The sequence below is a fragment of the Anoplopoma fimbria genome, chromosome 8 (genome assembly GCF_027596085.1).
Source record: "Anoplopoma fimbria isolate UVic2021 breed Golden Eagle Sablefish chromosome 8, Afim_UVic_2022, whole genome shotgun sequence".
NCBI classification, from domain to species: Eukaryota; Metazoa; Chordata; class Actinopteri; order Perciformes; family Anoplopomatidae; genus Anoplopoma; species Anoplopoma fimbria.
Window position 1 is genome coordinate 25,938,751 of NC_072456.1, and position 21,127 is coordinate 25,959,877.

Genomic DNA, 21,127 nt, shown 5'->3' on the forward strand with positions numbered 1-21,127 from the left:
GAGTATATTCTTTTTGTTTTGCTGTTAGCCCTCCATCATGGCAGTGCAACACTGTTATTAACTCTTCTGAATCGACGGCAGCCAAACATTCGTGACACCAGAAACAAACAGCTTTGTACTGTCACAATAAATCACCAGACTCAAGACCACGTTTTAAATTGTCTTTGTTTAAATAATACAAGAGCATTTGCAGCAGAATTAAGATATTTAAATAACAATCATTACTGTTGAAACAAAATAAATAATCTATATACAAATAGTCCTAAAAACAAGATTTCAATGTAGAGCCAGTTTTTTACAAAAGTACAATTATTGTGTAAAATATTGTGACTTTTAGCTAATACTGATTTTCATAGAATATAAAAACTTCTGTCCTTCTTCTCCATATGTGTCATGATTAGCTGTCTCTCTGTTCTCGTAGTCCATTTTTTAATGAACGGATCGCTACCACGCGCTGTTGCTTTTTTCCTCCACCGTGATGTTGGTCACACCATGAACCTGTGTGAGCTGCTTGCAGTCCAGTGAGGCCATTAATTTCTTCGGTCCAGCCAGGGATGGGACGAGTTCCTCGGTCAGAGACACGGATGCCTGACTGCCAATATCTCTGAGGGTAGGACAGGAAATGACAGTGAAAACCACAGAAAACCACAAAAACTGAGCATGATATAAAAAGGTATATTCCCTCACCCATAATGAATCTTATGAGCAGTTAAGAGGCCGAGTCCTTCCACGTGGAATATCACCGCTTTCAGCACCTGTGGTAGTGGGTTAGTAAAGGAAATCTCTACCGCCATTTTTTCTCCTACCACCGCCTTTCCGATTGGCTGTAAAAGAAGCAGCAAAAACAAACAAAATCAGATCAGAATTCATATCTTCACCTTCTGACCAATGATATTTATGTGATTCATTGTTTGGCTCACCGTTATGCTGAGATCTGGGGTCCTGAGGCGGAAACTGAACTGAGTGGCGAGGACCTGCTGCGTTTCCTTGACCCGGCCTGACAGCGTCAGCATCAGGGCCGCCTGGTCGACCAGCTGGTCCTTGTAGTCTTTGTACGCCATGGCCCACTCCAAAATCCTTACTGTAGACAGGAGATGGTAGGAGTTTATATTTGCCACCTACCTTGTTGATTCTTTTCATCTTAAGAATTGTATTGAGTAAAATGTTCAAAAATAGTTTGATGTTCTTGCTTTCTTGCTGAGAGTTAGATGAGAATACCACTTATTTTTGTCTTTTAAATGCATAGCTATGCCAGCTCAAATACTGCAAATACATTACAGTAGACAGAACATGTATTTCCATCTTAACCTTAGTGCTTTTTATTTATAGTTTAAGATTATTGTATTGAGTATAATTGCTTTCTTGCTGACAGTTAGATGAGAATACAGTTACCACTCTCATTTCTTCCTGGTAAATAGTTAGCTTAGCTTAGCACAAAAACTGCAAACAGCAAGTCTGGCTCTGTCCAAATTCAACAACATCAGTCAACCTGGACCCTTGATTTATATGTATAATACCAGTTCCTGTGTAAATGATTTAGCTTTAGAGGTCTGGGACTGTAGGTGCTGTTTCCAGTGTTTGTGCTAAGCTAAGCAAAATATTTGGGATAATGTCAGAACAAAACTCAACAAACTTTAGACATTTTAATGCGGAAAAGTTACAAGTTATACCTTTGGACAGACATGAGAGTAATCTCGATCTTCTCATCTAACTCCTGGCTAGAATGCAAATAATTCTATTTCCCAAAATGCCAAACTCTTCCTTTAAGCGTGATGAAAACACAATGTTGTATATTTTGCAGTTTGCAGAAGTTTCCACCAAGGAAATACAATCGCAGATGCACTTTTTGATTGTGAAAAAGACCCTCCGTTGATGCCAGTGTGCCATATTCTTGCTAAAGCCAGGAAGCTCCACTCACCTTCATTGGGCTCCAGGTCCAGGTCTGTCTGGTCCTTCCTGACGGTGGACTTGTGGACGCCGGTGTAGTACATGACGGCCACCTGGCTGTGCAGGCTGAGGCTGCGTTTCTCGGAGCTGCTGTTTCGCAACGTGATGGTCAGATCTGCATCTTTTCCCATTCGCGGCCCTTCGCCATCCATGGTCACTTCTACGGAGACGTCCTGTGCCGTCGGAGGAGAGTAGGCCTCTGCTTTGGAGCCATAGCTACACGCCGTCTCCACAGCAATGCGTTCTGCCACTGAGCCTGAGAATGACCGGTAATGTTGAGTTCAATAAAGTACAAATACCTTGGATCGTGTGATCTCCACTGGTGTTCATTTAGTTTGATGATACCTTCAGGGTGTTTGTACAAGTCTGTGATATCTCTGCGTTCATCAGTGCCAACAGCCTTCGTGCTGATCAAGTGGCCCACCGATTTTTTCTCACTGAAGATCTGACTGAAGGTCCCATCTATGTTCCTCTGCCAGTAGATTTTATCGCTGTTCACCTTAAGAAGGCACAAAGCAAAAGAGAGAGAGAGAGTTAGAAAACAAAGCCCTGAACAGATGGGAAACGCCATGCATCGTTTGATGTTTGCCATATGGCTCATGATTAGTACACAGGACACGCCTTATCAAACCAAAGATCATCTGTTCACATCTGTAGGTCAAAGTATGTGAGGAAAAACTGTGTTTTAGAGTGTTTTTCTCCTGCAACTATTTTGATCCTTCTTTGCAAGTCCTGCAAACTTTTATAGTGCAATACAGAGTTTCCGGAGTTCTCTTTTAAGATTCACCAAAATCATTTACATCAAAAACATCCCCCTTTGTTTAACGGCGACCCCCCCTCTGCATCCTTTATTAGCTGAGAGAGAGCAGGAACAGAGGGGTTCCAGATGTGCTTCAGGGAAGTGAAGATAAATTTGGTTTTAGTGTTGGTAGCAATCCAACACCAAAAGTGATCTGCAGTCAATAAGCCTGAAAGACACCGCTGTGATCGACATGCTCAGAGCCCTGAAGCTCCGCCCCCGAAGCTACACAAAGCACTGATCGGTTGTTTATGCTAAGTTTATTTATGAAAAATTGCACCAAATGTGTCAAAGCACTCTATGGGGTCCGCAGCAAAACACTCAAGTCGGAAGTAGATCTGATCAGCGGTTCTTAAGATAAACAAAGGACTAACAGATAGAGACACAGAGATTCCTTCCTTTATAGGAAGATGTCTCCGAAAAATCCCAAATAGCAAATACAGCAACACTTATTATTATGAGTTATTCTCTGATAGATCTGTTTGGTGTGTATAGAGGGTGTGTGGGTGTGTGTGAGTGCATGTGTTCGATACCCGGCTTCGGCAGTCGATGTGTCCTTGGGCAAGACACTTAACCCCAAGTTGCTCCTGAAGGCTTGCCATCGGTGTGGACTGGATGATGAATGTTAGTTAGAGTCTGATGGTGGCACCTTGATGGTAGCCTGTCATCAGTGTGTGAATGGGTGAATGATATGTGATATATTTACATATATGGTAATATGCTAAAGTATTTTATTCATTTATTTCCACATGTTAGCTAATTTGTTTTTATGGGCTATCATTTTATATTATTTTAATATGATTGTTGCACATTTTGTTGTTGTCATCTCAAGAAAAAAGAAAATCCTTGAAGTAGGATTTTGGTCCTCACCTCTCATTAGACAATAATAGCAAAGTAAAGTACAATATTTAGTTAATTATGACCGCAAGTTTAAGGTACATTTGCCAGAATGTCTTGTCGACTTCTCCCCTCCTGCTACCGTTTAAATGTTAAATGAGTGAACTGGAAATAAAACTCGATGGCTGTAACAGGAATGCTGGTTCTTTACTCCGACACAACCTGCCTCAGAAAATAAATCCTATTTCTAGCAGCTGTTTCTCTGCCTGACAGACTGAGTGAAGGGTGAGAGACGACTGTCGGTGTGTGTGTGTGTGTGTGTGTGTGTGTGTGTGTGTGTGTGTGTGTGTGTGTGTGTGTGTGTGTGTGTGTGTGTGTGTGTGTGTGTGTGTGTGTGTGTTGGTGCTCCCATTGGGCCCTGTCAGTACCCGATCCGTTCTGCGCATGCGTAAATATCAGTGCATGCGCAGTATGTAACTTATTTTACGACTATTTACGAGTATTTTCGTTATTTTTATATGCTTTGAGTTATAGTTGGTTGTTGACCGGACCTGGACCAGACCCTCTGGACCGGACCGACAAAAACTGACTCTTTAATACTCTTTTGTTTTGGCGATCGAATTTGAAATTTGAAGCTATGCCCTACAGACAGATGTTCCATTATTTGAGAAACATTGGCAGAAACTTCTCCTTCTACAGAGAGAGCTCATATTTGGTAAAGATATATGCAAATTTCTATCTTATATATGTTTAAAAGTAATTTTTAGATATATACATATATGTGTATGTATATACATACATACACATATATGTACATATTGGCATTTACATTTTAGTTCAGGAGATCGCGGTGATCCATGTCAGGATTTAGGGATGCCGATGTCCGTAAAACTACTCAGAAGAAGAAATCCTTCAAATGTTCACACATGCGTGGTACAAATCGGGCAGGAATAAGTACGCACATGCACAGAACGGATCGGGTACTGACAGGCCCCAATGTTAACATATTAACAAATCTTTTAAGTTAAACTATATATATTCCACAAACCTCAGCGAACACAAACGGAGTGTCGTGTTTGAGGAAGACCTGACCATTGCGGACGGCGGTGAGAGAAGCAGGGCCGCAGCGGAAGGTGCCTTGACTGGTCTCCTGAGGAGTGGCGTCGACGGCCTGCCAGCCTCCGTTGCCTGCAGGCAGGTCTGGACGAGACATCCAGCAGTCGTTCCACACGTGGAAGTTCCTTTGGGGAGAAACTGGAAGGTCAGGCTTTAATAAACTAGAGAGCGGGAACAAAAAATGTGTCACTGCAAGGCGGCATCACAGTGATGGTGACAGGACATACCAGATAGAGTCGCCGTTGAGGTGCTCTATAGGTTCCAGGTTCTCGTCCAGGTACACGTCTGTTGTCAAGGAGACATCTGTGTCGTGAGCTGAGCTGAAGTTGGTCACAGTTCGACTGGGAAAGCCTAAACACCGTAAAACTGGAGAGAGAACGTCAGTGGTCAATAACTGGAGAGATGTGGCGTCAGTGGTCAATAAATGTGTGACATTTAATGGTCTATAAAAAAAAACAAGTCACATAAACACATGAGAAGAAAACACTGTAATACTTTATTATAACCATCATTAATAAATGGTTAATTGACAGTTAATCAAACTTTAGCTAATACATGTCATAAATTTACATTGAAATTCTAATTAAAATATTATTTATTATTATTATTATTTTATGTTATTTTAGTTAATACATGTTGTTATTTTACTGTCAACAAACAATTAAAAGGATATTTAAAAAGGTTTTAATTATTATTAATCTAAATATTTTGCTATATTTTATTATATTCTTTCATTAGTTTGTGTTTTATTAAATAATTTGTTTATAAATTGTGAGGCAATTACAACATTAGTTCACTATTTATTAGCAGTTTATTATTAATAATGCTATAATCTATGTTATTTCAACAGTTTCTTGTTGCACACATTATAACATTGTATATACTATATTAAATATTTTGTTAATGATTACCGAATGATTTGTAAACCTTCAAGAAATGTTTGTAAAACATCTATAAACATTACATAGATAGATGGAACAGAAATCTATTATTAACCAATGAACAAAGTGTTACAAATGTGTGGTCCATAATGTTTATAGATGTTTTACAAACAATTTCTCAAATGTTTAAAATTGATTTGGTAATTATTTAAAAAAACTTAATATAGTATATAAAATGTTATAAAGTTTGCATAAAGAAACTGTTAAAATAACATAAATTATAGCATTACTAATACTTATTAAACATGAATAATCATTTTATTGTTTGTTAACAGTAAAGTAACTATTAACGTAGGTTTAATTAGCTCTAATTTAATTAGCTATAATTTAATTAGAATTATTAATTATAAATTGTTACAAAAACATCAAAAATCAGCTGACCTGTGGTGAATACGCCAGCAAACACCCAGCACTGTCCGTACTTCACCGGGCTGCCGTTGTTTTTATGGTATTCTTTCAGGATTTCTACACTTCCACTCCAGATGGTTGGACTGTTTCCAGCTGGGTAGTTTCCGGACCAGTTCCCCTCCACAACTCCGAGGTCATCAGGAGAGTTGATCTGGAGAGATGAAGAATGTGGTCAATTATACTTCTGAGTTTTAGGCTATAAACTCGGTTCCAAGAAAAATAAAAACCCTGCACCTTCTGTGCCAATAGTTTTCATTGGTTAGCAACAACATTTAGTTAAACATTTCAATTACAGTCAATAAAGCCAAAGAAACAATTGATAATTTGTATTTTTATGTGGGTGCTTTGAGCTAAATGCTAACAATAGCCTGCTAACATCAGATCAAATATACTTTATTGTTCCTCGGTTTTGAATATTGGTTTTGTTACAGTCGTTCCATTTTAGAATAAAAAAAAGATAAAAACATGGAGCAGTTATGATAAAAATGGAAATAAGTATATGAAAACGTGTGCTTTGTGCTACAAAAATATAACATGCTAATGTTGAGCAGGTAATGTTAACCATGCTCACAATCTTAATAGGCGTGCTAACACAATGTCATTTGTTTCACAGGTAATTTGTCCAAAATTAAAGTGTTGGACTAATTAAACAAATTGATGGCGCCATATAAAAAGTCAGAGGATTAAGTTTGTAAATTCCAATGATATCAATGGCAGAAGTGCATATTTAAGCATTGCCAAGGCGTTTCTGTATAAATGTACCAGTTTGCAGTAGTGCTAAAAAAGGAGAAAAATCCATCAGCTGTGTATGTTGGCTTGCTAACATTTGCTAATTATCACTAAACAGAAAGTAAAGCTGAGGTTGATGGGAATGTAGCTGACGAATTAAAAATTTTGACCTGATGATGGAGCTAATCTGCGGATTATTACAATTCATCCTGAAGGGAATGTTTGCACCAAGTTAACAATATAAATCATGACAGTCAAGTTGTCTAGAAGAATCACCAGAAACCAGAAATGTCAAAGAGTCTGGGGATCACTAAGATCAATAGGATTCCTCCTCTGGGGACAATGAATGTCTGGAGAAAATGTCACTGCGATCCAGCCAATAGTTGTCAATACTTTTGGCAGTAGCTCACATTTAAGCATTTCCAAAGCCTTTTTATCTAAATGGGCCAGTTTGCGGTGGAGAAAAACCCATCATCAAACACCGTAGGAAGCTCCAGGTCTCCTGCTGAACCACTGCTGTGATGTGTGGAATGTGTTGATTTGATTTGACGTGGCACAGAGCAGGATTTCCTCTCTGTACCAGCACATTGTGAGGAGAAATAACAAAAGGTCGGCTGATCAGGTGTGGAACAACAGACTCACCATGGCCGAGATGACTCGCACCACATTAACCGGGTCTCCCCATCCAGACGGAGGAGTTCCACTCTTCTCCAGGACAAAGAGACAAGCATCAAGAATCCCATCATCAAACTGAAACCCAAACAGAGGAAAACAGTCAAGTTTCTGTTGCTCAATCTATACATTAATCACTGAGAGATCACGAAACCCTCTCACCTGTCCGTAGCTCCACGTCCGGACTCCTATTTGGTTCTCCGTTCCGTAGTAGATCTGTCCGATGTCGTTCAGGACGTATTCCTGCCTCTCCTCTTCAGAATCCATGAACACCGAGTCACCTGATGGAGAACCAGTAAGAACATTTTACTCCCATCTAACAAAACATCTAATACTCGCACAGCAAACTTGTAGACATTTGTAGTATTGTAGTGGGGTGGGCAGTATTTGTATACTTTTACTGAGAATCTCTGTTCTGTATTTGATAGACTTTTCATATATAATCTTTTTTGTATTAAAGGTTGGGACTGGAAAGGTTGAATTCTAATATCTAATCTTCTTGTAATGTCAAATTTTTCTAACTATTTTATCATTCTATCTCCCTTCCCATTCCTACAAGTTTTTTAAATGTATTTGCACAATTGAAAAATATAAAAACATGACATAGATAAATAATATTACAGTGCAGGAAGAGGCAGGATTATTTGAAACTTCCACCTATATAATATTAAAATGTCACAATACTATAAAAAATACAAAAAGAATATACATATGGTATGAAATATTGTTGAAAAACCATTTTAACAAGATATGATTTATAATAATAATACATTATTATTATAAATCACAGCAAAATAATTTGCCAAACAGTGGGAAAATACATCTTTCCTTGATTTATATCAGGTTAATGTTCTTTGTGCATTATCCCTGTTAAAAGCAAGAAACATGACATAACATCTTGAAAATGAGAACTCTTAACATTTTCTTATTTTTTTTACCCACTATTTTATAGATTTTATTGGTATCAATTACAGATCTTATATGTCTGCTATTTAAAATACAAAATCCCTGCATTAAGTGTCCATTTGGTAAAAGTTTATTTTGAGTTTGTTTCTGAGTTTGTCTGGGAAGATTTAGTGAGAATTTTTGTTTGAGCAAAAATGTTAAAAGTCTTGTTAAAGCACGCTCTGCCTCATTCAGAGGGCGTGTTGAGAGGAACACTAGTAAGAAGGATTAAAGGGACTTAAAAGTGATGCTTTCAGGTATTTTAGAGTGCATGCCATAAGGTTTTTTTCTTAAAGGGCCAGTGATATCATCCTTATATAAGTCTTACTTTATTAATCCCATGTTTACCTTCACACCAGGGGTTGAACAACATGTAGATGTCATTAGCCGGGTCATGTACAGAGACAGCCTGGCCGCTTGCACAATCTGTTTCCACCGTGAGTTCATACCGGCCAATGACGGCCGTGGGAGGAGAATTCACCGACAGCTTTATCTTCTTGTCATCTTGTGTCACGACGGCAGCCTCCCAACGACCGTCCTCCAGATCCTCCACCAAAGGGATGATCACATGGGTTCCCTTTGACACCGTTGGCACCGGCCCTGACGAGGTGAGAGGAATATAGCATTTGGAAGCTGTTCTTTATGCAAACACAGGGTCATGAAACATTCAGTCCCTGTGTTTTTGTTTTATTCACCTCCCTTGATCTGAGCCCCACCTGCATTCCTATCCTGGAGGGTAGGTTTGAATAAACAGAAACCAAACAGAAGGAAACCGGAACGTAGTGTCCTGACACACACACACACACACACACACACACACACACACACACACACACACACACACACACACACACACACACACACACACACACACACACACACACACACACACCGATTCATCTCAGTGCAGCTGTACTTTAACAAGAATCTGGCAGCAGTTTGCTGCTTGGCTGCAGTTCTTTCACCAACTGTCACAAACATTGCTGATGTCACTTGGCACATTTCCACAGCATAAAGATGCACGACGCTACTCCACTTTTGCATGAGATAAACATGTGGATAGTACCACTGTATTGACTGTATACTTTCGTACCATCTCAGTCGAGGTTTGTAGCGAGCTGAGCCGGTACTAGAAAGTCAATTAAAAAACTAGAGAACATGGATTGGTCAGACAAAAAGCCCGGAAAACTATCCCACAATTGTCGCTGACTTTCCTCTGTTTGGTTAGTTCAAGGTAAAGGCTTCGCAGTTTCAATGGAGTCACGGTGCACAAGCAAAAGATGACATCATCACGTATTGTACGTATATCGAGAATGCTTCACAAGTGGTCACAGTGCTTGGTCGTAAACTTCAGAATATTTGTAACTAAAGGTGACCGCTGCACATGCTCAGGGCTTTTCAAACATGAATTTCACATTTAGATTAAAGCAATTCACTTAAATTAAGAAGTAAAATAATTCTATTAAAAATGCATTAAAAAGACGGCCAATTTGTGTTCAAACGCCGTACAGCAGGAGATCTAAAAAAAAAAAAAATAAAAAAATATTTTGCCAGCTGAATCAAATTGTTTACAGATAACTAAACCTTTAAACCTTCATTTCATTGTGATGCATTTAATATTTGACTACTTTCTTTACAGGGATTGTATAAAGGAGTCCTTTAGCTTAGCGGAGGAGACGTGAAGTCATGTGACTAAACGTCCTCACTAGAACACTAGTCATGTGACCGTGGTGTAGTTCCTTTATAGCCTATCGTTAGCTTTTTACTTCAGTTTTTTTTATTCAGGCTTTTAAAAAAAAAAGTGTTCATTCATGAAGATTATCCTGCTGAACAAAACATACAAGTATCATAAACGTTTGGTTGCTAGAGAGCTTTTTTATATTCAATCATCCGTTGGCTTTTTGTTGAGGGAACAACAGTGATGCTAACTTCTCGGGATCATCTACAAGTACACATCATCTCTGCAGTCTGTAGAAGGAGTCTGGTTCCTGGCGTTTTCTAACACTCGTTGACTTCTTGCTTCTAAACAGAATATTCTGATTGTACTGCCTCTGGCATTTTGGAGAATGGAATTTTGCAACGAACAATGCGCCCGAGCATTGACGCCTTTGTTTCGTAGCCCGCGCTCCATCTACAGAGGCCCTCTATAGTATAAACAACAGCTTCTAGCGGCGTTGCCATGGCGATCAGATGAGAACCCCGGCAACACTGACTCGGTGCCAGAAGCGTGTCGAGTCGAGCGGACCCCTACTGTTCAGTGGAAACACATTGCATATGGAAACTGTGGGGCTTCTGCAGAGAAAAAAAAGATAGAAACCGAAATCTTCAATGTGCTAAGTGTGTTTTTTTAATTATAAAAAAAACTCACAGTCTCTAAAATGGAATACTGCACAGCTGATGGGTTGCCAAAGCTTTCCCCCTAAAACGAATGTGGAAAACTAAAGCCTTCCCTGTTTGTTGACCTCGATCCTCACTGGGTGTGACCTTGTCTTTTCTTATGCTGTGTTTACAAACGTCTAAACAGAACCGAGCCACTCCGCTGCAATTTCACCCTGAGGTGTTTATTTGGACGGAGGGACTAATGTCTGGGTGTGACGATAGAATCCCGAAGCTGCCAGCAAATAAATGAATGAGACAACAGTTCAGAAACGTACCAGCCATGCAATGCATCACAGCCACCGAGATGGTGAAGCCTGCTTTTGTTTGTGACTGGATGTTTTTTTTCCTTGTTGCGTCAGAATTAGGATAAATTCTAAATATGCACAAGCAAAATGAAAATAATGGCCAGATTTCATTGGCTTTACAAGCACATTCACGCTCACCAGAGGATGAACCTCTGAACCACCAGAAGGCCGTTCTCAGTTCTGCTCACAGGAATAGTTTTAATATCATGGGAAATGCTATTTTCTTGCTTTCTTGCAGAGAGTTAAACAACAACTTTAATGCCACTGTCATATCCGTCTATTAAATAAACGGTTACAGCCAGGAAGTTACTGCCCCCGGCCATGAAATAGGCCCATCAACCCAGCGTAAAATGTCAACTTCGCTCAAAACATATCTCATGATCCACGAGGCAATACGTCAAAGCTCCCAAAGGGGATAAATCCTGTTTTTTTAACCACCTTAGAAGCAACTTTACATGTCCAGCCCTGCAGCAGGAAAGACTCTAAGAATAGCAATCTGCACCAAACTTTCATTCTGTGAGGTGTTCTGGCTTCAGACTTTGAAACAAATCTCAAACCACAAAGTCAGAACATTAAACCGTCACTGAAGCTCAGTAGAATTTAAAAAAGAAAACACATTATAGTTTGAAATTGGGCTGTTATTTTCTTCATGTCGCTGCGGATGAATTTTTCGGACTGAGCACAGGGAGATCATGAGCAGAGAAAATGGATCTTTCCTGTTAAACTGTTTTGAAATGAAATATCCACCGTTAGGAGAGTGGTGACAGGATTTTCAAAAGACTTTAAAAAAAAAACAAGAAGTTACCATCACGCTGTTCTCATAAAGCGTTCGTAGCTATAGATACAAAAATAATGTTCTTTGATTAATAGATATCACACAAAATCAATTTGTCGGTTATCCATGTGAACCATGAAAAAAATACTTTGGGTAAAATAAATACAAAGTGCTGGTCTGTGATCGGAGACTGCTTTTTGTTTGACCCATCCACAGTACGTAGCGTGGATTAGCTTGTGTTAACCACAAAACTTATTTCAGACATCTGACCAGAAACCCATTAAAAAAAATCATTGACTTCAAAATGAGGGAACACAAAGTGAAAGAAGACTCATTTCCTGGTTTTAGGACTCTTTCCTGCAGCACTCTATATTCCTGGTATGGATTCTTTTTAATGATTGGATGATTATTCATGATCTCTCGTTTTTTTAACCACATTGTGGACAGTATACTTTATATATTCCTCAGTGTTAAGCAATGAACATAAGGTCACAAGTCTTCCAGTAAAAAGAGACGTAGTAATTATAATCTTCAAGCTTCACTTGTTATCACTCTTGGCTATAATTGCAGGATCCATATTGGTGTGTGTTCTTCTCTGCATTCAGCACAATGAGAGAAGGAGCGAGAGACAGTTGGTCGCGGCAGCATCGATGGCAGCTGTCAGCAGACTGGATTATTCTTTTTTGTGAGAGAGCAGGACTGAGGACTCGGCACCCGAAAAAACTCTGTCCCTGGAGCATAGCAACCACAACTGTTACCATAGCAATAGTACCCAAAAATCACTCCCTCTCTCTCCCTCCCTCCCTATCTGTAAATCTACGTATCTCACACACAAAGTCTGGATACTCCACACACACACACACACACACACACACAGACGCATACACATGAGCAGCCAAATTAACACGAGCATACAAAGGGAAAAACTTCTTGCTGGAACATCTTGTTTACTCCCACAGCCGTCGACCCATCACCTTCCTCTCTTTTCCCCCCCGACTGCCTGGTAAAGAGGCCAGTCTGATATATTATCATGTGCAGATCTGAAGGGGTTTCACGGAGGGCCGAGATGGATTTCCTCCATCCAGTTTCAGGTCAGTCAAGTGGGAAATTCATATAAATTGAATAGGTATTCATAAGCGTGGCTGCTGCCTATGGAGTCACAGTGTATTTGTGAAAGTCTCTATCTTTATGGTGTTATTCTGGTGTCTATTAAGAACCATAAAACATGATAACAGTTTTTCTTTCCTGGTTCATTTAGAATTTCTATTTGAGTGACAACAATGAAATTGTGCTCAGAGTTTAACCGTCTGGATTCTGAAAGCTGCTTCTGAAATTCCTTATTAAAATGCCATTTTCTCAGAATTGTATGCTTAGTTCCATTATTTCTGTGTATACTATCAAAAAAAAAATCAGATAAAGCATTTATTTCCTGGGAACATCGCCACAGACATTCAGTTCATAATAATGCAAATATATGAATATTGCAAAACTTTCATCAGCTGATTCATCATTATTGTGTTACCTCCTTCAGCGACGCATAAGTGACTTAACGGACATTTCAAGACACTTTGAAACCTTCACACACCTGGAGCGAGACAAATAAATGTCAAAAAACTAAATGCTCGCCTGTGAATATTTCGCATCCAAACTATTCATTCCAGCAGCGAAGCAAATTTGTGGGTTGCAGCACTTGTTTCAACAAAAGTTTGAATAAATTTGTGCAGACGGAGGACCAATTACCAAGATCCAATTGACCCTGAGCAGCGTCTGGCATTTAGTCTGAGGTAAACTGTTGAATCGCCTAAGCTCAGTTAAGTGTTGTTCATACTCGCTGTAGTGAAGCTGGCGCTTTCACAAATCATTTACTGATGAAAGCTCTATTAAAATGTCTGAGGACACAAAGACGATTCATTTGTTTTTAAAAAACAGGACATCTTGAAAATCCACATTTGAATATATATTTTGTCAGCCAAATCAAATTGTTTACAGGATATCTAACCTTTGTTTCATAATAGTGCATTTAATATTAGCATATTGAAAAAGACTTGACGGGGAAAAACAGACAAAATTAAGCCTTCAAAGTCAAAGCAGACCATAAAGCAGGGTATGCTTTAGGGAGGGCTTACTGTGATTGACAGGTCAGACGTATCCGGCGTCTTTCCGTCACTCCTCCGCATCCAAAATATGTTAACTTCCGTTTTCTGGTTGTGAAAAAACCAACAAGTCAATGGCCGTAATTCCTGATGGCGACGGCGAAATCGACTATGGTAACACCACCTACGACAGTAACTTTTATTTAAGAACGGACTTAATCTAACCAAAAAAAACCAATCTTTTCCTTAACCTAACGTAACTTAAGTATTTTGTCACTTTAAAAGTTCTTCACTGCAGTGGATTTCACAGGCGCACAGAAAAAGTTTGAAAAGCAGTAGAGGTGAACTGCAGTGTTCAAATTCCCAATCAACAAGCAGCAGACCGCTTCTGTCAAGGACTAACCTGTTTTAAGCTCCAGGTGAAGTTTGTCCGTGTCGGGGCTAAAGGGTCGAGACAAGGTAATCCACATCTGGAAGGTCTCTCCTCTGCGGATAATAAAGTCATCACTTTGGTAGAGGTCTGTGTGGTGCTCTGTGCGGTTCACCCCTGATTTGCTTTTCATCAGGTCTACAGATAGCACTTTCAGGAGGAGTTCTGCGGGTACAAAAAACACAAAACCAAATAACGAGAGTGAAGTCAATCTCACGTCTGGCATTTACTTTGTTTGATAAAACAATTGTTTGCTCTCCGAGATGTCAGTTACCATCAAGCTCGTTGTCGCCCGTCGGCGGCTCTTCATCCTTTTCATCCTCGTCGATCCCCGGGTCCAAAATGATGGCAATGTCGTCATCTTGCTTGGGACAGCAACACGGGCAGACTTTACGAAGCCAACTGCGACACGGATGTTCTTTCTTGGCATCGTCTTCTTCCGGCTCTTCCTTGTTTTCCTCAGAGTCTTCTCCAAGTCCGAGAGTGACGGACGGAAACCGACCCACTGCAGATCTGTCTCTGATTGATCGCGTCTCTACAGGCATCCTGAGAGGCAAAGGTGAACACGATGAGGAAATCAAGGGGCTTCGTCATTGATTATGCATTGATTTTCCTGAAATACAAACCGCTTTTTAAAGAGCTCAAGAGGTTGTCTTCTTTACTAGGAGTCTTCACACTTAAAACTGTGTTTAAAACTACATCAGTGAGTTCATCTGTAAATGAGTTCATTGCTCTCCGTACATTGAACAGCTGAGATGAATCAGTCTGGGATTAAGACACTATTGATTTGAGTCCTTCTTAAAAGACATGATTAACTTGAGAATACTCAAAATCAAAAAGTATTGATTTATTAAAGTGCTTCCCAGCCTTTTCAACGTAAATTCAAAGGAATAAAACTCCATTATCCATAAATCATTATGACAATGTAACTATAATCTGTTGCACATTTTTTTTTTTTATGTAATCCAGGCTAATAATAGTTCATTTTTTTTTTTTTATATGATTACACAATCCCCATTACAGGTAATACTTTACTACTTAACCCTGGCAGCCAGAACCACAGCAGTGATTAGTGAGCGCCCCAGGCATTTGTTCACATCCCAACAGACTAATAAGAACGTTTTAAACATGTAGCATCGTCATCTTGCAAACCCACATAACAGAAAAGCTCGGCTAAAAGCTCATTATAAACATTTTTACCTAAATGAAACACAACTCCAAAATCAAGTAACTAAATAAACACAATGATACCAACAGTCTTAAAACTCTATCACCAAAACTCACTGAGCCAGCAGTCGAAGGAAATAATGATAGACTTCCCTTTTTGTCTCACCTTCGCCGTTTTGTGATTATAAGTTGTGCTAATGGCTACTCCAATTTCTCTAGCTCGTTTACGAGTTCAAGTCGTCTGTTTTCATTTGCATGGCATGGAAGAGCATTTGCACACGGCTTTCCTCCAGCAACAAAACAGCCTTCCATGTGAAAACACAATCTATGTCTCCATTTGGTGGATGAAACGTGGTACTGCACCCATCATAAAGGCATTGGCCCTCAATACAGGCATGGACTGGTCAGATTGTAGTTTAAATTATGTGTTATTAAATGAAAAAGTCAGGCAGTCTCTGATGATATCGAAATAGCTCAGAAGATATTGGATGACATTCATTACTGATATTTTCTCTGCAAACCTTTTCTGTTCTTTAGTATTACCTGTGTAACATAATATGCCGACAACAGATAATCGTCAGGATTCCTCTTCATATTCATTATAAAGAGGAACTTTATAATGAATATAACACATAAATAATTATTTCATCCACTAATATTGCTGCTATATTGAGAATAAATCACATAAACTATCTTCAATGGTTCACCTTAGCTCTCTTCATTCAGAGAACCACCCCTCATGGCATCAATCTGTGATACCATCGGGACTCTTCTGGAGCCTATTCGCTGATGCTGAATTACAATCTGATTTATTAAGTCAGTGAAAAGCATCCAGGAGGTTTTCTTGGGGAGGTGAGCACGTGCTCTGATTCACAACTGGACCGCGAAACACATTTTGTGTCAAGATCAAAACGCCCTGCTTTGTCGCCAAAGATTAGGCTCCCATTTCTCAGAGCATCGAGGAATCTGAGCAGGAAATGCACACGGATTCTGCAAAACTTAAGCCAGGGATGGATGCTACAGATATTTTCATTTTGCCTCTCCTTTGCTCACCTCACTCTGATTTGATTGTCTCTCTGGCAGCGATCCCAGCGGTCAACAAACAAAACTACAAACCCACAGAAAACCGTCTCCCACATGCACTTTACATTCCTCGGCAACAGTGGCTCATTATGTTATGTGAGCCGATGAAGCAATAGCAGGACTGACAATGAGTTCGCTACACATTCATTTGTGAATGATTCTTTTGAGAAAGAGTACAATAAATCACAGTAGGTGAGGGAACGCCTCGTGCACCTCAGGATTGTGCGTCATATGTATTGTTGACAGATGAGGCTAAAGACAGCTTAACGAAACAATGAGCGTAAAATAAATCCACAATAACCTGATAAACATGCTGACTACTACTGTATGAGCATTAGTAAAAGTAACTGCAGTATATTCAGTTAATAGAATACAGGCGATTTACTCCCATTTGCATTTAATAAAGCAGTCAAACAATCACTATGTTTCTTGTCTTTAATGCATTCTTATCTGCAAGCCCCTACCATGATTATAAGTGGAAAGCCTCAGTAGGTTGTGAAAGTTTGCAGCAGGGTGGGCCCTCACAAACTGTTTATACGTGAAAATGAAATCCCACCACAGCACCTGCCTCAGTGCCAAAAGTATTAGGGCGTCAGAAGAAGAATTGAGCGCTCTATGGTTGATATTACGGGCGGCTTGCATGTCACACGCCCACTTATATCAACAAAATCACTGCATAATAAATAGAATATACATCCGTGTGAACTAACGCAGCGAGATGAGGAGGTGCAACCCTCACCAAACCGAGAGTGACAAGTTGTTGAGAGGACGCAAGACAGCTGAACCTGCTGTGATACCAGATCCCCATGAGACATCCTCACTACTCAGCTCCCTCCACACATCTCTGCATCAAACATGGCAGGATCATCCCAGCTGTGTGCGACTGAATTATTCGTATAAATCAGACGTCAATCTTCAGTTCTGAAGAGTGAATTCAATGCTGAAGTGTCTTAAAACCTGCATTCTCTCTTCTGTCCACCAGGGGGCGACTCCTCTGGTTGTATAGAAGTCTATGAGAAAATGACTCTACTTCTCTCTTGATTTATTCCCTCAGTAAACATTGTAAACATGAGTTTATGGTCTCAATCTCTAGTTTCAAGTCTTCTTCAATACAGCATGATGTTCATTTAGTAAATGATGCTCCATTTAGAGTCAAACAGACCATAAAGCAGGGGATGCTTTAGGGCGGGGTTTACTGTGATTGGGAGGTCGCTATTGCTACGAGAGCAGTAGTGGTAACTTCCGTTCACTGGTTGCAAAAAAGCAAGATGGCGACGGCCCAAAATGCTGACATTGAGGCCTCAAAACCTCAGTCCACAAACCAATGGGTGACATATATATATCTATGGCACAGATCTAGAAAAATCCGGTCAAATGTCAAATGAAGTTCACTGCAATGACGTCAGCAGCAGATGTAAAAAAAAAAAAAAAAAAAAACATGTGCTATTGATCCAAAGTTTGGATATTTTCCTCGAGGAGGGTGGTGATCCAGTTAACACCCCTCGGCTACACTCATGACCCGTTGCCTCGGGGCCTCGGGGCCTCGGGGGCCACTCATTTCATCGAAAAACAACAACAAGGGGGGAAACAAAGGACGCTTCACTGGTCGGGTCAGAAGCAGAGCATTCACAGGGAATTGAACACACAAACTCTGACTTTTTATTTGACCCTGAGACAAGAAATGCAAATGTTTTGACCCCGAACGCCTCACAAATATCGCTTTATCGTACTGGTTTGCTACATTCGATTAGCAAAGATGTTGCTGGGAGTCACATGTGATATATTGCATGTTTTAGTGAAGGAGGAGATCCCTCCCAGTCAAACAGTGGGATGAATGATTTATGTTATAACATGCAGTTGTGAGAGAAGAATGTAAATCCATTCAGGGAACAGATCAGAACAGTGTTGTTAATCATGCATGAAATGGAAACTATTATCTGCATAATCCTGGCATGACAGCACACAAACTTTGTCTCCTTTTCTTATAAATCGTGTGAATCGCTTGGGCATGAAATCTCCCAAGTACTCTGCTCAGGAGAGAAGTTTAAAGGTGAGTTCAACAAAGGTAAAGTCATAAATCAACGAGCAAACAGAGACACGCGTGAAACAGCTGGTTCACACTCACGTAGTTGGAGGGCAGAAGAAGTGAGACCATGCAGACCGGAGGAGGAAGATCTTCTGTTGAGCTGCGTCTTTGCCCCTTCGAGCTCAGAACCTCCTTTTAAACACTTGTGAGCTGAGACGGTGAGGACACGCCCTCCCGCCGCACTCACAGCAGTCAGGTCACTTATTCCGCCAAAAGCAACAGCTGAAAACATTTAGGCCTGGAGCCAAGCAACCACTGGAATGGTTACATTTAAACCCTAATATGAAGCAGCAGAGGTGTGATATAACTAAACTAAATTATAGTTATTATTTATTTGAACTCGGTATGATGTCTAATTACCGTTCACCTTCAGTAGTACAGGCGTGATAGAAAAGATGAGACACGAAAAGTGAATAGAGTAAAAAATATTGAACTAATAGATATCAATATTAAACTTCACAGGTTGATTACTTACATTGAGACAATTCTTTTTTGTATTGCAAGTTTTCTGAAATGTTAAGTTAAAATATGCAAATGAGGCAATATTATATTTAAAATATGTTACTTTTAATACATTTCCAGAACAGATATCTGAATATTAGAATCAAATGTTTTCACAGAAGGAATTTAGGATATCTTTTTTATCACTTAAAACTGAAAATACTGTCTCGAGCCATTGAAAAAAACCAATTCTCTACATGTTTTTAGTTAATAAAAGTTGTATAAATCAGACTATGAATGATATCTGAACAAACCCCTCTGTGTTAACCTTCAGAATATAGAGAGGAATGAAGCTGTAAAGTTTGGTGTATGTAAGAGCTACTGAAGTGGAGATTTCTGGATCAGAGTCTGAGAAAAAACTCATTTAGAGAAAACGTCCTTTAAAGATATGTTTAGTTAAATTACATACATGTTGAAGACTCTACAGGTGAATAGGGTAAAAAAAATAACTAATAGATATCAACATGAAACTTCACCAGTTGATTAATATTTTTTGTATTACAAGTTTTCTGAAATGTTATGTTTAAATATGCAAATGAGGCATTATCTAATGGTAACCATTGGTTAATTTAGGAGAAATCTACAGACGCAAATAGACAATGTGGTTAAATACACACTTAAATTAGTATTTTGGAAGTTTTCTTTCCACTAGTCTGAAAGAAAACATGTTATGGAAGAAAAATAGAACAAAATCACGACATTGACTGAGGTGTGGAAAACATGTTTTTGCCTCCAATGTCTCGCCTTCATTATTTTTATTATTTTTATTGGCTTCAGTCCCATTCACTCATTTATTAAAAGTAGGTTATAAACCCTATTTAGAAAGAACAGCTCTCCACTATCTAGGGACATAAAATTAAATCAAATGTGAAAAAGCAAAAAGCATGACACCTATACTACACTATACAAATATCTCAGTGAGTCATGACAGGAGACTGAAGCAGCGTAACGGAATTCAGCCATGATTGATGTTATCGCTGAGTGTGTGGGATGGTCCACTCCTTGTTCACAGAAAGGTCCTTCTACTTCCTCGTAAAGTCTAACAGATAGGATGAGTTATCCACACCGACTGGTTGAGTCGGTTCTCACTGCGAGGGCTCAGCTCTGAACAAAAGCAGCCTGGTTTTATTGCATCATTTAGAGGGATGCTAGTGTCAAGTATTTCACAAATATGTCTGTGATGACATCAGAAACAGAAAAAATAAACAAAGGGAGGAGCAGCATAACAGCTTCACACCTCACCCTACATGCCTATGAAATATTAGTTTAGATACAGTAGCAGTCCAAAGTTTGGACACCTTCTCATTTAACTACTGTGGTATATTTTCAGGCCTTGCACAATACAACAAAGGCCCCCAGTGCTCTTGTCTTATATGATATATAGGAAGCAGTTGTGCGGGATACCAGGGGCCGAAGGGGCCAAAGGGCAAATGTATAGAATATCGGAGCCCCATACAAGGTCTTGACTTCAGCCCAAATGTGAATAACATGTACACTATATAAGGAGGTGTAAGAGCTCGAAAGTCAGGGAACTCACAGATTCGACTCGAGACCTCCGGGCGCTCTAGACGTCCGTCATGACATGTGTTGCTTGTTTGTAATAAACTTTATTATACCAGCAAGAACAGTGTCCGCGGAGCATCCTTCCTCATCACTTCAACAGCACTGTCGCATGAAAGATACGACACTACTTTGAAGAATCTAAAATATAAAACATATTCTGGTTTGTTGAGCATTTGTTTGTTTACCACATAATTCCACATGTGTTCCTTCATAGTTTGGATGTCTTAAATATTAATCTACAATGTAGAAAATGTGTGTGAAGGTGTGTCCAAACTTTTGACTGGTACTGTAGATATTTGGACTGGAAGCTTGGACTAGCCTGTTTTAACAATGCCAGTGATGTGGTTTAAG

General features: G+C 39.5%; 1 protein-coding gene across 1 annotated transcript; it reads right to left on the reverse strand.

The window, feature by feature from the left end:
• Window positions 1-408: 408 nt before the first annotated feature.
• On the reverse strand, window positions 409-14,921 carry LOC129094941 (protein-glutamine gamma-glutamyltransferase K-like). The gene is made up of 13 exons (XM_054603251.1): window positions 14,651-14,921; window positions 14,350-14,541; window positions 8,743-8,994; window positions 7,612-7,730; window positions 7,420-7,527; window positions 6,022-6,199; window positions 4,927-5,065; window positions 4,632-4,824; window positions 2,293-2,446; window positions 1,919-2,203; window positions 921-1,081; window positions 688-824; window positions 409-604 (listed from the first exon to the last, which is right to left on the reverse strand). The coding sequence occupies exons 1-13, from the start codon at window positions 14,919-14,921 to the stop codon at window positions 445-447; spliced, it is 2,349 nt and encodes a 782-aa protein (XP_054459226.1). The 3' UTR covers window positions 409-444.
• Window positions 14,922-21,127: the final 6,206 nt, after the last annotated feature.

What these genes read in the sequence shown, in the direction of transcription:
- LOC129094941 (XM_054603251.1), bottom strand. Translation starts at nt 14,921, where the DNA reads ATGCCTGTAGAGACGCGATCAATCAGAGACAGATCTGCAGTGGGTCGG. An exon ending in TGCGAGTCATCTCGGCCATG is followed by an intron (nt 6,200 to 7,419) that starts GTGAGTCTGTTG and finishes TCATCTCTCCAG; the next exon opens with ATCAACTCTCCTGATGACCT. An exon ending in CTCAACGGCGACTCTATCTG is followed by an intron (nt 4,825 to 4,926) that starts GTATGTCCTGTC and finishes TTCTCCCCAAAG; the next exon opens with GAACTTCCACGTGTGGAACG.